This window comes from Syngnathus leptorhynchus, chromosome 17 (assembly GCF_054491065.1).
Source record: "Syngnathus leptorhynchus isolate UIUO chromosome 17, UIUO_Slep, whole genome shotgun sequence".
In the NCBI taxonomy this organism is placed as follows: Eukaryota; Metazoa; Chordata; class Actinopteri; order Syngnathiformes; family Syngnathidae; genus Syngnathus; species Syngnathus leptorhynchus.
In genome coordinates, this window is record NC_141211.1 from 7,492,269 (window position 1) to 7,507,591 (window position 15,323).

Sequence of the window (15,323 nt, forward strand, 5' to 3'; positions counted from 1 at the left end):
TTGACAAAAAAACTTGTCAAATAGAGAGAAAGGTGAGCCAGAGGACTGACGACCACATGATACTCCCAACAGGCCGGCAATATCCGAGGATCAAACCCTACTATCCAAACAATGTGAAGAAAAGGATCTCCTTTGTTGTTGTGAACTGTTGAACAGAAATGACGTCTTCCATTCCTCCAAAGTAGGCCACAGTGCAAATGTCTAATGTTTCTTTCGAGCAAACCGTCTTGGTGAACCTTTCTTGATTGTTCACCTCATCTTAGGGGTAGTGAAGCACATTTTAAAGAACAACATATGCTGTACAGTATATTTTATGATTCCTCATCCTCGCCTGCCCAACTTTGCAAGTCAGCTGTTGCCAGAGTGTGGCGCCTCTCCTTTGCATGTCACGCATAGCTCTAATGCAGTGTGATCGGCTCGCGCAGAGCTGCCATGCCCCGCCCGACTGCCTGTAGTGTGACAGAGGGGGCCGGTAACACGCTGTCAATACAAGGCAAGATGGAGGGGTTGGGGCAGCTGGGGGAGCAGCAGATTTGGATTTTCCGCTCTCAGCTGGATGCCTTGTCGTGAGCAGTTTCTCTGGACACATGTAAACACGGAGGATACAGGATCCAAATTTCTCATTTCCTGCTCCTACCGTGAAATTAGCATTAAAATACTAAAGTGGGAATATGATGCCTGACTTGGAGCTCTCAAAAAAGTGAGCTGCTTATCTCAAAAGACTTAAGTTGAATTGCATTTAAATTTATGCTACATTGAATATATATATATATATATATATATATATATATATATATATATATATATATATATATATATAGAGAGAGAGAGAGAGAGAGAGAGAGAGAGAGAGAGAGAGAGAGAGAGAGAGAGAGAGAGAGAGAGAGAGAGAGAGAGAGAGCGCAACTTTTTGGCAGTAGTTTCAAAGATGGATGGATGGACGGATGATGGATGGATGATGGGTGGATGGACGGACAGACAGATGGATGCAAAATAAGTCAAACTGGTGTGCAAATGACTTTCTGAGCCACTTTCTGTACCGAATGAAATGTCTTCCCATTATCATTTAGAACAAAACAAAAGGTCATAAAATTCAAATCACCCCCAGAGGTGAGGAACACGGGGTTAGAGTGTGACGCTTCCCTCGGCTGGCCTACAAAAGTTGAAACATGATACTCATAATAGAAGCATTCAGAATCTCATTTGATTATCCTCCCACAGTCGATATAAAACAAAATGGACAAAGCCTGCTTTGGTTTGTGTATTGTACATGATGACGACAAGTTGGTGACTTCTGCAAGGCCACGAGAAGCCAAATGAAATGAGAACTATTGGCGTATCGCAGCTGGTGTCTGCAGAGAGGCGTGGGGAAGGCCCTGCCGGCTTGGGGGCAGGGTCTGCTGGAAATTGGGGTGTCAGGGAGGTCGCAGCCATGGCGACGGATCCTGGAGGAAATAAACAGATGTCCACAAGCTGGCGAGACAAGCAGTGTAGGCGGTGAGGGTGCTGAGAGCCAGTTGGACATCCAGAGACACAAGTAGGCTTGGAGACAGCTTCAACTGACTTACAACCTAAGTTACTAATGCCAGCATATTGCTAGCCAATTGTATTTGTTCACTTCCATGGCGCTCATCAGACCAGATGTGTCTTTTAGATAAAAACACATTTACAACGCAATCCTAATTGCCGTCCTTTTATATTTATTCCCAGCCTTTCGTGACCACATGAAATAATACGACAGTGAGGATGATGCGCTGAGAAAGCTTCCATCTCAGCAGTCCCAACACATTTCATCATCGTCTCCCTTAAAGCTCATTTCAGCGTTCTGCGGCGTCACCGCGGCAGTCTCCAGGAAACAAACTAAAGCAGTGCCGTCGATTTGATAATGCCGACTCGGCGCGAAGGGCAGGAAGGCCACGCAGGCACCGTTGTATCCATCAACACTTGGTGTCTCCATGACCTTGAGGAAGGCATTCAAAAGCTAGACGCTGTGAGGCTCGCTTACATGCTGGCGCCGACTTCGAGTACTCCAACAAAATGGAACGAACATGCGTCTGACAATGTTGATATTTTCCCAGAGTGACATCTTGGTGTATTGCAACCAGCCTTCAGTTGAGTGCAAGGCCGAAGGTTCAGTGCCCCCGCCGATCTCCGCCAGAGGCCTTATCCACATACTGCTTGTGTTTCAATTGTGGTTATCAACGTTCATGACTCACTCGGAATAAAAATCCTAGATCCACCAAAATCTCAAATGACCTCATGCCTCCTCAAAGTTCTGCAAGCGGTGAAGAGTGAAGTGCATACTCAATACAAACGATATTCGACGGAACTTCTCTCTTCACAATAACAATAATTATATCATGACAGACTGTAGTGGATTTCTAGGAAATGAAGATCTCTGCAGCTCTGCCGTAAAGCCAGCAGTAAATAAAACCTCATCAGTTACCATGGAAGCTTATTCACAGCCGGAGAACCCTTGAGAGGATTATTAGAAGCCTACTCAGCGGCAGTAAATGCAGGAAAAGATGGAGGCAACAAAGGATGAGGTCGTGTGATGAGTAGTTTATTAGGAAGCTTCCTAGTCACCCACACCGTTGCTGAATCATCAGCGTGTCTCACTCTCTTTCTTTGTTTTTATGTCTAGTCCATTGTTCTCCATCATTCCGAGAATGCTCGTGAGTCACTCCTCCTGTATGCGGGAGGCTTTAGAATATGGTGGATGGATAAGAGCTAACAGGAGGATTGTACTGTAGGTGGTTATGTCTTGAAGGATAAGTTAGACTTAAGCTGAGGATCAAGAAAAAAAAGTAAATCATGACCAGACTTTTCTGTCTGCTCTTTGTGGGGAGTCGGTGCCTGTGCCATCGCAAGTAGCTTTGTCTGCCTGGAGGATTTTCTAATGAGGGGCTTTTTGGAGGAGGATGACAGGCCGCTCAGCTTGTCCTGTCCATGAGGAGGGGCGTTTAAAAGAAATAAGCAATGTGCTCTCTCTGTGGATGCCACTAATACTACACCCTCCGCTCACCACCCCTCCTCTGATGCCATGCTGGCATCTTGGCAGCAACCATTAGCAAAAGACAAGTTGCAAACTGTCATTATGTCAAAGACTTTGAAAACCTGTAATTTAGCCACCATCGAAACCAAACTAGGCCACAACAATTAGCCTCTTTATACTAGACGCTCATCAGCCATATCTTACACAGTTCCTGTCTAGGATATGTTGTGCGCAGACATTGATGGTATTATATATCACAAAATGACCATGTATAGTAATTTTGACAAATATAAATCAGCAATGACGATGGTAACATTATATGCAAAGGAGCCATAATTGCATATTTGAATATTTTTGTCTAATGTACACTGTTCTATCGTTCTAATATTAAAATGTAATCTATATTTGAATGGAAATATTAATATCTAGATGAACATAATTGATTTTTTATCTGTATTTACTTGAGAGACTGATTTATGTCTTGTACACTGTACAGTCTGCCTTACAGTCGCAACACACATTAACGAACAAATACTGCACCCTGCTGGATAGCTATAAGATTACAACAACAACTCTTCCAAGCCCTACTTCTATCGTGATGACAGATGCAGTATATCAATAACTTCATTAGGGAAACGTTTTAAAAATATAACTGTTGGTTAGTTTAGTATTATGCATTGCATTTTACACTTTTAAGGTTTAGGTTCTTGGGACATTAAGTAAGATATAACCAAGTCAGACTTCCTTAAGACATTTGAAAAAAATAAAAGCAATTGTACATGAGGCCATTTATTCCTTCCAAATAAAAAAAGGTCAGATTACACATTTTAGGCTATTTTCATTTTATAACTCACAAACGTAAGCATCCAAAATGTTTGTTGTACATTATTGACAGTACAAAATTGTGTTTTAACTTATTTTTTACTTACATTTCTGTGGGTGAAAAGCAAATAGAGTACCGTAAATATATAAGCTAAAATGATAATCATGATATGGGAAACATATTTTTAATTTTCGGGTTAAATGAGTGAGACTGGATAATTTCCCGCGACAAATTTGCTTTCAATTATACAATTGTAATTTACCCACGACTCTTAATGTGAAGGCTGATCGGATGAATGTCTTGGGTTAAAGTTTCCAAGATGAAAGCGCACCAATGCTGCGAGCGTGCGCGTATCCGTGTGCGTAATGGGAGTCACTGCATGTCATAGTTGCAGACAGCGCACAAGCACACGCACACTGCTCCTCCTCCTCGGGTTCTTTCCACGGCTACGGCCCCACGGCGTTGTGCGACGAGAGGACCATGTCGATGAACGACGTGTACGTGCTGCGGCCGTTCAAGTTGATCGCGCTGTTGTGCGTCTTCCTGGCTCTCTGCCTGGATCTGGTGGCGCTGCTCAGTCCGGCGTGGGTCACGGCCGACCACTTCTCCCTATCCCTGTGGGAGTCATGTTCCCAGTCCGAGGCGAGGCAGCCGGACGAGGAGGCTTCGTGGAGCTGCTTCTCCACTCTCACTTCTGGTCAGGAACTTTTACTCTTGTTTGTCTTCATCTCTATTGGGATGCGCTAAGTGTTTGGATACAACAGGGAAAAGTTGGTTAATTGAACTGAACAGACAAACAAAAACGCACATTTATTAATTGAAGCCAAGAACATTTTAATGACGTCAGTATCACCCAAAAGATGAAATAACGTATTTATGTGTCACTGGCTAAGCTTCCCTACTTGTAATGTATTCAAATACTGTACTTTCAATCGCATATCTTTGGGGCAAATTGACATTTATCCTTTTTTTTTTTCCATCCAAATCATATGAAAAAAAAAGATCAATTGATTGAAAGTTTATTTTGCATATGCACTGCAAGAAAACTATTAAAATATATGTTACCACATACAAAAACATTATGTACAGATGGTCCAATAAGAAGTCAGAGGTCAAACTGATTTAAAGCCTAGGTGAGGTGTGATGACAAACATGCGGGCTGATTCATGAGCAGGCAGGAGACGAGTATGAATAGAAGTCCCGCCGATGCACTTCCAATCAACGAGGTAGTCACCAGCCAGATGAGTGAGCTCCTATTGTTTTGCCATGGACAGTTTAAATAAATGTGTTTGTGTAGTGGCGAAGGTAGGGGAGCTATATAGGGGGTCAATCAATCACTTGCAGTGGATCCCCTTTGAACCCACTATGACACAAACACAACGAAGGCTTTCAGTGCGCTTCAACGGGCACGTGAGCCCACCACGTTGTAATCACGTGGCTGCTGTGTTTATACTTTCACTCACTCACTCACTTTGAATGGGCACTATTGGGCAAATTTCTTAGAATTGAATAAATATGTATTAATGTATGCATTGTGTTAAGTTATCAAAAGAATGCATCTTCAAATGAATATAACCCTTGTTGGGTGTGTATGGTTTCAAATGTTATGTTCATAGTTGTACTTGCACACATACACGCATGCCGCAAAGAATGTAACGGAAACGAAGCTTTGGCCCAAGTATTCGTGTTGTGGAATGTGTGGGGCCAAATGGGAGGTGGGTTTGTCGCTTTTGACTGTGTGCAGATCCCGCTAAAGCAACAGTGGAGGGCTGGCTTGGGGTTAAAGGTAGAAGTAGAGGTGCCAAGGTCAATCTTAGCACCTAACGCTGACAATTAATTTCATCTTTGGACTCAGCTCTGCACACAAATAGTGAAAAGCACAGAAATGACCGTGAAATGTTATGACCTTCAAAATATGTGTTGTTGTTGAGAGACGTTTGATCAAAATTCTAACCACATGATGTGGTAAAGCTGGAAGCCAAATAGTCTCCGGTAGGATAAGCCTTCGCCTCGTGTGCGTGCTTCTTATTCAAATGCCATTGAGCCGTTATCACGTGGGGAAACGTTCCGTTCTCTCTTCCCGATGACAAATGATTGTTCGCCTCATCCCATGCAAATTATTCTTTTGAGCTCAGTCCCGTCTACGGTCTCCTGTCACCGACAAGTGGGATTTCAAGGATGGGATGCGCAACAAAGCAGCCGAGAGAGAGAGAGAGAAGGAATCTCATTTTCGTGTTTGTTGCTTGACGAGAATCCTCACGGTAAAAGTCAAGCTGCACCTTCCAGAAAAGAAGATTGTATGCTTTCGGTGGACAGTTTGAACTTGAATCTTAATGTCCTTTCACAAACATATTTCCAGAGTAGGATTGTGTTATGAGGACCTCAGAAACGATCCCATGCATTTTCATCAACCCCGAGCCCAAAGTCATCTCCATGACAACCGCTTTGATTTCGCTGTGCCAATGCCTGCCTTGTGACTCAGAGTAGATTTGGCTTCTATGATGTTCTAACATTGGTTCACGTGTTCCTTCCCACAGACTGGCAGATCGCCACCCTTGTGCTACTGGTGGGCGGTGCCGCGGCAACCCTGGTGGCCTTTTTGGTGGGCCTCATTTCCCTATGCCACGGGACGCAGAGGAAGCACTACCGCACTGTGGCCGTCTTCCTCTTCACTGCAGGTTTGTTTTCATTGAAGATACCAAATGCACACGACAAAAAAAGAAAGAAGCAGGAAGGCGACATGCAAACCCTCAGCCCAACCACAAGCCTTTCCAGGCAGACAAGATTTTATTTGTTCCAGAGCTCATACCGTATGAAATAAAGTCGGCTGAAGGAGAGAGGCAGTGGTGCGTTGCTTGAGCTCATTTTTTTTCTGTGGTGAGCAGCCCAGAGGCCCGCTTGGCCCACGGGCCAAGAAAAAGCAGCCACAGAATTTGCAGCAGCACCAACAATGGCAAGTCACAGGGGGAAGAAAAAAAAAAAGCACCATTTGCATAGTTGAAAGAGGGGAAATGTTGACACTAGTGAGGGAGACTCCGCCCTTAAAGTATATAATGAAAACAAAATCTTTTGAATTATTTGCCACTATTTTAGAAATGTAATATCTTGGCAGTTGGTGCTTATGCAAGTGTTGAAAAGACGAACCACTTGTAGCTCCTTCACTTGTACCCGGTTCCATATTGGAACATTATGTAAGCATATGCATCACAGTCCACGAGCAATGGAATAAACATTGTTTGTTTGAATAAATTAACTCCACGTCACACACTGATAAGTAATGTTTTTATTAAATGTCTCTATTGTTTTTTTATGATAAAAATAGCACTCTAATATTGCACCCTCTAAAAACAAACTCTAATGACAAAATTAAATACAATTTTTTTTTTACTTCAATTCAGTGGACATGGTGCTGCTCCTTCTGCTATGTGTGTGTTGGCCACCTGGGGGCAGTATAATAAACACAGTGAGACACAAGGAAAAGTTTCACGTGACTGAATAACCTGCAATAATATTAGTCATTATTCAGAAACTGTCTGTCTAAATATGTTGCTGCACCATTTATGTTCTTTAAAAGGTTGCATTGGTGACTCTTGAAGTCAGGTCACTCGTATTTCAAGGCTGTAGAGTATGAAAGATAAATGTACAGTTTCGAGTGTGCATTCATTTTGAGCAATTTTGATGACAGTGACAGTTTTTGGGTTTGAAATTGGAGGCCAGCCAACATCCTGGAACTGACTGTGCTTCACACTAACTTTAATCTGATGAATAGTTTTTAATGCGAGTTTTATAGAGGCTGTGAGGCAACTTTGTTTTTTTGTCCTCTATGAAAACATGAGGCATAAAGAAAGGGCCAGTGTGAGTGTGTTTGGCTTAATAGCTACACCACTGCCTGCTAGCCATTTACTGAAAAGCATGGGAAGCCGCTGTTATCCTTTCCTGTGTGCGTAATTGCTCCGAGAGCCTGCCTGGCGAGAGAGAGAATAAGGCCGCCTTTACATGCGCATATTGGAGCCCGTTAAATGCCCCTTGGCAGTGCTGCAGTATTTATTTTCTGTCCAGAAATATGACCTCAGCTCAGTCTGGGCTCCATCAACACGGCTACATTCTTTTGGGCCGCCACCACTCCTACAGGGAGGAAGGAAAGGCCCGACCAGAAGTCATGCTAAAATCCTCAAAGCCACAAAGACTCAGTGCAAGGAAAATGACTCAGAGTGGTAGAAGCATTCAAATTTCCTTTTATGTCAAGGTCAAACGTCTTTATTGTCAGAATCAGCAAACCTTTTGAATTTTTTTTCTTTTTTTTGGGGGGGGTTTTCCCCACCAGTTGTTCTTCAGGCCTGCGCTTTGGTCCTGTACCCGATCAAGTTCATCGATGGGACGGTTCTACAGACCTATCACGAATTCAACTGGGGCTATGGACTCGGCTGGGGCGCCACCATCTTCATGCTGGGGGGCGGAATCCTCTTCTGCCTGCGAACGGACATATATGAGGATGCCATGTATTGACGCCCACCATCACCCCTCCCATAAACACCTACATAGTTGGTGTGTATAGGAGTACGGACCAGAATTCTCTCTTGGCTCTCTTGGTTATTTTTAGTTAGGTTGTGTAGGCCTAAATAAAGTAGGACAGGTCTGTTTGAATGGTTGCTGGATACTTTCACTGCATGGTGACCTGGATTTCTGTTGTTGGACCGTTTTGTCCATCCAGTAGGCTTTGAACATTTAAAGTCAACAAGGTGTATTCTTTTCTAGCATTACAATGAGGAGCTTGTTTTCATTGCATTCTGTCTGAAACATATCATCGTGTCTTCTCATATCACAAGACTTAGCCTTACGTATATGCTGTATTTATAGTGTGTTTGCAAACTCAATTTGTCTTTAATGAAAATGTAAATGTGTAAAAAATTGTTTGTACATGAAGGACTTTACTGAATAAAAAATGTTGTATTTGGAAGCGATGAGTGTTAGTTATTGGTGTCCTGCAATTTCAAACCTGTAAAAAGAATGCCCTTGTTTGAACTTAATACGCTCATCATCAAGTGTTAAGATTACACATATGGACATTTAACAGGTGTCGTCACAACTTGTTTTTTTGGACCACTTGTGTTTTTCTTCCATTTGCTGCGATTATGTTAATGGCTTTAAAGTGTGAAACAAAAGGCACCAACACCCCTGCAGACCGGTGGGAAGTTGTCACCTCTCAAAGTTTCAACTACAACAGCTGCTTGGAAAAGCTATTTCAGCAGCTGTTGCATCTGGATAGATGACCACATGAGAATTATTTTATTTTTGGATATGGACCAATGGGAAAGTCCCAAATGTCTGCATTGATCCTAAGATGCTAGATGTGATGTGAGAGGCGTCTCTTTAAGTGGTTGTCTTATAATAGCAAGTTGAAATGTGATCTGGGATGAGGTAGTGGAGTTGCAAAAAAAGAGAGAAGAGGTTTCATACAATTTTGGGGTGGATATTCTTTTTTAAAAAAAACTCCAAGGGGTTAAGGAATTTTATTTATTATTTGCAGTGATCATATGTACAAACACACACCCACAATAATGATTACACAACAAAAATACTGTATTGAGAAATTAAAAGATCACCCGTCCATTCACACGACTTGATAGAGAACATTTGTTGGATCGGCGTAATAAGACACTGCATGTTTCCGGCCACTGGCTGCTGTTTACAGCCTTCAGTCAAGATGGAATGTCCCTTTGTGTCATTTTTTTTACTCTTTTCTACCCTCCTGTGGTCAAGCGAAATATCCAGGATGGAATCCATTCAGGGTGGAATGTCCCTTTGTGTCATTTTTGACTCTTCTCTACCCTCCTGTGGTCAAGCAAAATATAGCATTTTTGCTTATGAGGAATTTTCTTGTGGAGTTCAGTGATAATGGCTTATGTGGGGCTTTGCTTTCCAATTTGGATACATTATGTTTAATATACATTTATATCTAAAATATGTAAGACTGTAATTTATTCTCTCTCCTTCTTAGAACACACTTTTTATTGGAGCACTGTGATTAAAAAAAAAAAAATCCTATTTTCTATGTAACCAGAGCAGTGCAAAACAAACTCACTTACATTCAGTGAAAGAAAACAGAAATGAAGAAAACTAACAATATCCTGAAAAGAAGAAAAACAAAAGATATAACAACATCCTGGTATGCGTACAAATGTACGTATAAACCTAAGTGTTTCATTCTTCTTCTACATTTAATGATGACTGACTAATTCTGTTGAGGACCAATACAATTTTGTCATGTTGACTCAGCTATGAGCGCAGCATGCAAATACCCCACTGTGGTAAATATTTGGTAGAACAGGCCGGACCCTGGGGCCAGTAACCAGCTGGGCCCTGCAACCTTTCAAACTGCAGGGACAGATTCCAGTTACTGAACCCGGGGGACGGAGAAAAACTTGACGGTCGTTTGTATTGTGGGGGTTCGCCTAGTTGATCTGTGATGTATTGCTGATCAATCCAGTGCCATCCTAGTGACAAATGGAAGATTAAGTAAAGATGATCTAAAATGCAGGTTGAAAAGTGAAGATATGTAATCATGCATGCAAACCTGGAAGTGTTGAAGCCTATCTGGTGGTCCTCAGCGGTGGAAGTCCTTAGCAGCAAAGTGAAATGACTAGCAACACCTGAGCTATACATTACCACCACTCCAGTCTTCTATCAAGCATGACCCCACCAAAATTACACATTAACTCGAAACATGTCACATCTCCCTCGCTATCGTGCGTCTGCTGGCGCCCTCACATGCCACATGCTGAATATGAATTCACAAAAGACGAGCTAAACAACACAGTGCAAGGCAGCGAAGGTACAATTGAGTTGAACAAAAGTTGGAGAATGATATTTTCGACTAATGATACAGTAAGTTAACCTACACAGAGACACAAATGAGTATAATGGACAATTCTGCATTGCTAGTGGGAAGCCTGCAGATGGCTGCATGGGTGACCTTGTCAGTATCCTTTTTTTCAAACAACAACAAAAAACACAAGTCATCCAGGATCCAGATGGTTTTATTCCCAACATTAAAATACACAGCGTGAACATAAAAGTCTTCAACAAAAAAAATAGAAATCCAATTGAGCTTTATTTAATTTTCTTTTATGTGGTCACAAATATTTTGTTGATATGAGCATATTTCGTACTTGGAATTTATTTTCTTAGCAAATGTAAAATCTTTCAAGTCCATTTTGATAAATATAGGTAGGAAACAAAAGAACGGAACCGTTATGCTTGAGTACTAGTACTCAATTGCTGTTGTGCGCAGGTTGCTAAGGAAGGAAGGAAGGAACTCGCTTCATCTGTTCAAGCCTTCACATTTTTGCTTACAAATGTTCAAAAACTCATAGAGAGATAACATGAAATATTATTCTTCACGGTCAGATATCCCTGAATAGAAATTGTATTCTGTACATTGTGATAATCCCACACAGTATTCTCCAAGTTGATTTTGTCAACTCTTAAACCATTAAAATTCTCAATCACCTATAAAGACAATGAGAAAAATATAATTACTCTATTAGCACATGGCACAGTTATGATTATGAGGCATATTTTAGATTCATGTGTAATTTGTTATACTTTTGTTGTTGCTTTTTGTTTAAATACATCTTTGGTGACTCCAATCACTCCAGAAGCTACTCGCCACACAATATTTGTTCAACTTGGAGCGTACTCTGAAGCAGTTGCGCTGAGCCACAGCAGGTAAAATCAGGCTTGTGTCCATGGTGTAAATTTGCTCCTGTAGAAGACATAAGAGGTTTACTAATCGGTGTGAGGAAACAAAAATAAAAAAATGTGAAACTTTTTTTTTTTTTAATTTACTTTTTTTTTTTTTAATAAGCTGTTCTCAAATCAACTAATTCCATTCAAAATAAGTAAAAATGATGGGAGGCTATGGACTATTTTTCTAACAAGACCTTTGGGAGTTTTGCATATTACCGAATGCGCAGATTCCTTTTGTGATTCTATACTGGTGTGCTCCACCTCCCATTCTAAGCAGTCTTCAGGAACAGTTCCATCAGGTTTCTTCCAGTAAAGTTTGATCTGAGTGTCATGACCTTGCTGCAGCATCAACTTCTTCACAGGGTCAGGTTTCACTGCATTCAAAAAAGACATGATGCTATAGCTTACAGGTGAAATAGGACTAGGTGGAACAAAATAGTTCTTCTTTACAAAACGTAAATTAAAAAGAAATGATCAAATAATTTCATGCAAGAACAGGGCAACTTGTATGTACCAGTGTTTTGAACTTGAAGGGATCTATATGTAGGCCTCAGGGGGCCTTCCGGAGAAGAGCCATTTACACAGAAGTTGACATCAGTAAAACGAGGGAGAGGTTTTCCTTTGAAGCTGCAGCCACATCTAACTCCATTTTCGAAAATGTACTCAGGACACTCCTTTTTTTGTTCCAGTTTTTTGTGCCTGCGGGGAAGAAGATCAAGTTGGCGTGAGGACACTTAAAAGCAAAACATTGCACAACAGTTAACAAAGTACGTACATACTACATGCACCTCAAGGATGCCATGTTGCAACCAACCATAGGATTAGGTTGGTTATCTCATCAGGGGTGCATCATCGGGACGCAGGGACCTCAAGCGTCACATTCAGCAGAAAATTACTTCTGGGTCGGAGTGGACGCAGGCGCTGAATGTTCGCCGCTACTCCACCAGACTTAGCTTAGTTTGAGTCCTTTTCTTTCTTAACTTCATTAGAATTATTATTATTTTTTTTTTTATCAATTTTGAGTGCTTCCTGCGGCCCGACACGCGAAAAAGCATATTATTTTGCCTCCTCTCTCAAATATATTGATATAATCATTTGTTTCAGATGGAATTATTTTCTGTATAAAAATTTAATTTGGTGTTCAAAAAGGCTTTTTTCAAACTTCGGTCGTCTTATAATCGGGGTCGTCTTATATTCGGGTCAATACGGTATGATAGAAGGTCTATAACACAATCCAAAACTACAATACTAGTGATTGGGTTATTAATTTGTTTGTATGTTCATAGTTTTTATTTGTTTGTTTATTCATTTAATGAATGAACTACTACTTATTGACACAACCAACTATTCGAAGTTACAAACCATTTTCATATTTTGATTGTCAATACCTCCAACAGGAAAAATAAATGGTACTCACCAGTAATACAAATATAGTTGTGCGTTGGATGGCAATTTGTCGTAATTTTTCCACCTGCAGAATAGGTGCTCCATGTTATAAAACACACAATTAAAGTTATTAACGGCACGAGGACCTGTTGGAACAGAGCAATACAAAATAAGTTATTATCAACACAAACATTACTCACTGCTCTCTGCACGTGACTGACCTTCTCCGGGAGATTTCTGCACCAGTTCCGTGTAGTTCTGACTTTTGATCCAAGTGTTATCAGCACAGTGTTCCCCCAGCAGGGTGTACACTCTAACTTGAATGTCCTTCATCAGATCAAACTGAGCACTGTATGTCCTCTGAGGAGTCTTAATAACCTAAAAAAAAAGAATATTATTGGTCACTATCCCTGTATTTGAATTATTGAAGCAGTTCTTCCATGAATGGGGAAATGTTCGCAGGTTCTACTCACATCCCAACTCTGCGTATAGGCATTGAAGTATTCCAACTGGTAAAGGGTTGGACATTGTTGGATATGATTTATGCTTGCTGGGAGAGTCCATGTAATCTCCATACGGCCAAGATGACCAGGATCTATGATTTTAATCTCCTCGGGGGGATCCACTGCAAAGAAAATGACATGATACAATGTAGTATGTGCAATATTCATTTCCAAGTAGTAGGATGTTTTTTTTACCAACCTTGAATATTACTACATTGTGATGCCTCCATACAGATTATTAAGAGCACCATCAATAAAGTTCCATGAGCTGGTTTAAATGCCAACATTTTTTTATGTGGATGGACACTGTGAACAAACACACACAAATTTAACATTTTAGACAAAAAATTATAATTGACATAAAACGGTTGAAAACTAAATTAAAACAGTCTCAATAAAAAGTTGACCTTTTATTGATTAAAATGATAAAACAAGTTAAAGAAAAAAATATATATGTGAAAAAAGGCAGATACTTACAAGACTGTGAGTGTGCGTCAAGTGAGTGAATGACACCATCGAGTTTTAGACTTTTAAACATAAAACCAAGGGGGAGGGGCAACTCAACATAAGGTCATGTCAAGGCAAGTCTTCTGGCGTATACCCGATTTCTTCTCACGATTAGTCATGCTGACACTTAAGCCCACTGGGTCACTTCTCATCCCCAGCTGTGTCTGTTGTCATGTTTCTGTCCGTGTGCTCGCCCCTCCCCTCCTGTGTGCCCATGATTGTTTTGATTGTTCTCACTTGACTCTTGTCGTGTATATAAATCCTGTCTGCCCCTCGGCCCCCCCTCGGATCATTGTTGTTTGTTGTCTGTTGTTTTGTTGTCGTTTTCAAGTATGTTTTGGTTAGGAAGTCATGTCAGGTTAGCAAGTCTGTATTTTGAGTTCCGCCAATAAACCCTGGTTCAAGCTGGACTTGGTCGCCCTGCTCCATTCCAACCGTGACAACTGAGCCATCAAACGAGATGTGCTGGGAAGGTTCCAAGACTGGTGTTCGAAAAAATGTATTTCAACCCCAAACTATAGAGTTTAAATGTGGACCAAATGTTCAATTAGCACATCTATGAAGGCATTTTATGGCATGTTCTTTGGTTCTATGCAAGAAAAGAGGCAAGAGTGTTTGAGGCAGCTCGTGGCTGCTTCATGGCCCGAGCATCCGACAGTTCCTGGTCGAGAAGAACACGGTTGTGCTGTAGCAAAAATGCTCTTGAATGTAAAACTGTTACATTTTTGCTACGATGTTTTACATTTCCACACCGTAGTTACTAGAATGTCAACAACAAAAAAACACGAGAGTGAATTGCAAAGAATTTATTCATAATTACCATATTTAGATGTTTTTTTGTAAGAAACCCGGAGGACCACTATATTGATCATGTGTACAATGGTCATTCATTATCCTCACAAACCCTTGATCTACTTAAGAATACAGAAAAAAAAGTTTGGTGTATAATTTTCGATGGCAGTGTCTGACGTCATGCTGACTCTCGGTTTGAATGGGTCAAAATATAGATGAGTACTAAGAAACATAGAAAAGTAAATCACATTGAGTTAAGTCTAGTGATTCATTATTTTGGTGTCATAAATCAATGACCATATTGAAAAATGTTGTGCATTGAAATTGCACAAAGGCCTTTCAATGAGGTATTAAATAGCTGTTTTATTTTTTTTATGGGGGCGGGGGGGTATATTTGACAAATATTCTTCTACATATCATTGTTTGCATCTTAATTCATTATGTTCCAAAAGTCAAAAGAGGGAAATTTCTGTAGGGTCCATTTTTGGTCATTTGAGTGATTGATAACACATTATTATTTTTTTCTAATTTTGAATTCAATGTTTTACCAGGTAAGCCAATAGAGAAC

At 40.8% G+C, this 15,323-nt stretch overlaps 2 protein-coding genes across 3 annotated transcripts; one reads left to right on the forward strand and one right to left on the reverse strand.

Annotated features, from left to right (window-relative positions):
- Positions 1–4,173: 4,173 nt before the first annotated feature.
- Positions 4,174–8,775, forward strand: LOC147043547 (transmembrane protein 47-like). The gene is made up of 3 exons (XM_085935869.1): positions 4,174–4,515; positions 6,356–6,496; positions 8,143–8,775. The coding sequence occupies exons 1-3, from the start codon at positions 4,299–4,301 to the stop codon at positions 8,322–8,324; spliced, it is 540 nt and encodes a 179-aa protein (XP_085791995.1). The 5' UTR covers positions 4,174–4,298; the 3' UTR covers positions 8,325–8,775.
- A 2,064-nt stretch (positions 8,776–10,839) lies between these two features.
- Positions 10,840–14,066, reverse strand: il13ra2 (interleukin 13 receptor, alpha 2). Of its 2 annotated transcripts, XM_085936748.1 has the most exons (9): positions 13,934–14,066; positions 13,656–13,762; positions 13,427–13,578; positions 13,175–13,331; positions 12,985–13,099; positions 12,082–12,266; positions 11,784–11,941; positions 11,424–11,583; positions 10,840–11,327 (listed from the first exon to the last, which is right to left on the reverse strand). In XM_085936748.1, the coding sequence occupies exons 2-8, from the start codon at positions 13,741–13,743 to the stop codon at positions 11,443–11,445; spliced, it is 996 nt and encodes a 331-aa protein (XP_085792874.1). In that variant the 5' UTR covers positions 13,744–13,762; positions 13,934–14,066; the 3' UTR covers positions 10,840–11,327; positions 11,424–11,442. The 2 variants fall into 2 exon arrangements, with proteins under 2 accessions (XP_085792874.1, XP_085792873.1); XM_085936747.1 differs by having other exon boundaries at positions 10,840–11,583.
- Between the last annotated feature and the right edge of the window lie 1,257 nt (positions 14,067–15,323).

What these genes read in the sequence shown, in the direction of transcription:
- LOC147043547 (XM_085935869.1), top strand. Translation starts at nt 4,299, where the DNA reads ATGTCGATGAACGACGTGTACGTGCTGCGGCCGTTCAAGTTGATCGCG. An exon ending in CTTCTCCACTCTCACTTCTG is followed by an intron (nt 4,516 to 6,355) that starts GTCAGGAACTTT and finishes TCCTTCCCACAG; the next exon opens with ACTGGCAGATCGCCACCCTT. An exon ending in CGTCTTCCTCTTCACTGCAG is followed by an intron (nt 6,497 to 8,142) that starts GTTTGTTTTCAT and finishes TTTCCCCACCAG; the next exon opens with TTGTTCTTCAGGCCTGCGCT.
- il13ra2 (XM_085936748.1), bottom strand. Translation starts at nt 13,743, where the DNA reads ATGTTGGCATTTAAACCAGCTCATGGAACTTTATTGATGGTGCTCTTA. An exon ending in ACAATGTAGTAATATTCAAG is followed by an intron (nt 13,579 to 13,655) that starts GTTGGTAAAAAA and finishes TTTTCTTTGCAG; the next exon opens with TGGATCCCCCCGAGGAGATT. An exon ending in CCTTCAAGTTCAAAACACTG is followed by an intron (nt 11,942 to 12,081) that starts GTACATACAAGT and finishes TTTTGAATGCAG; the next exon opens with TGAAACCTGACCCTGTGAAG.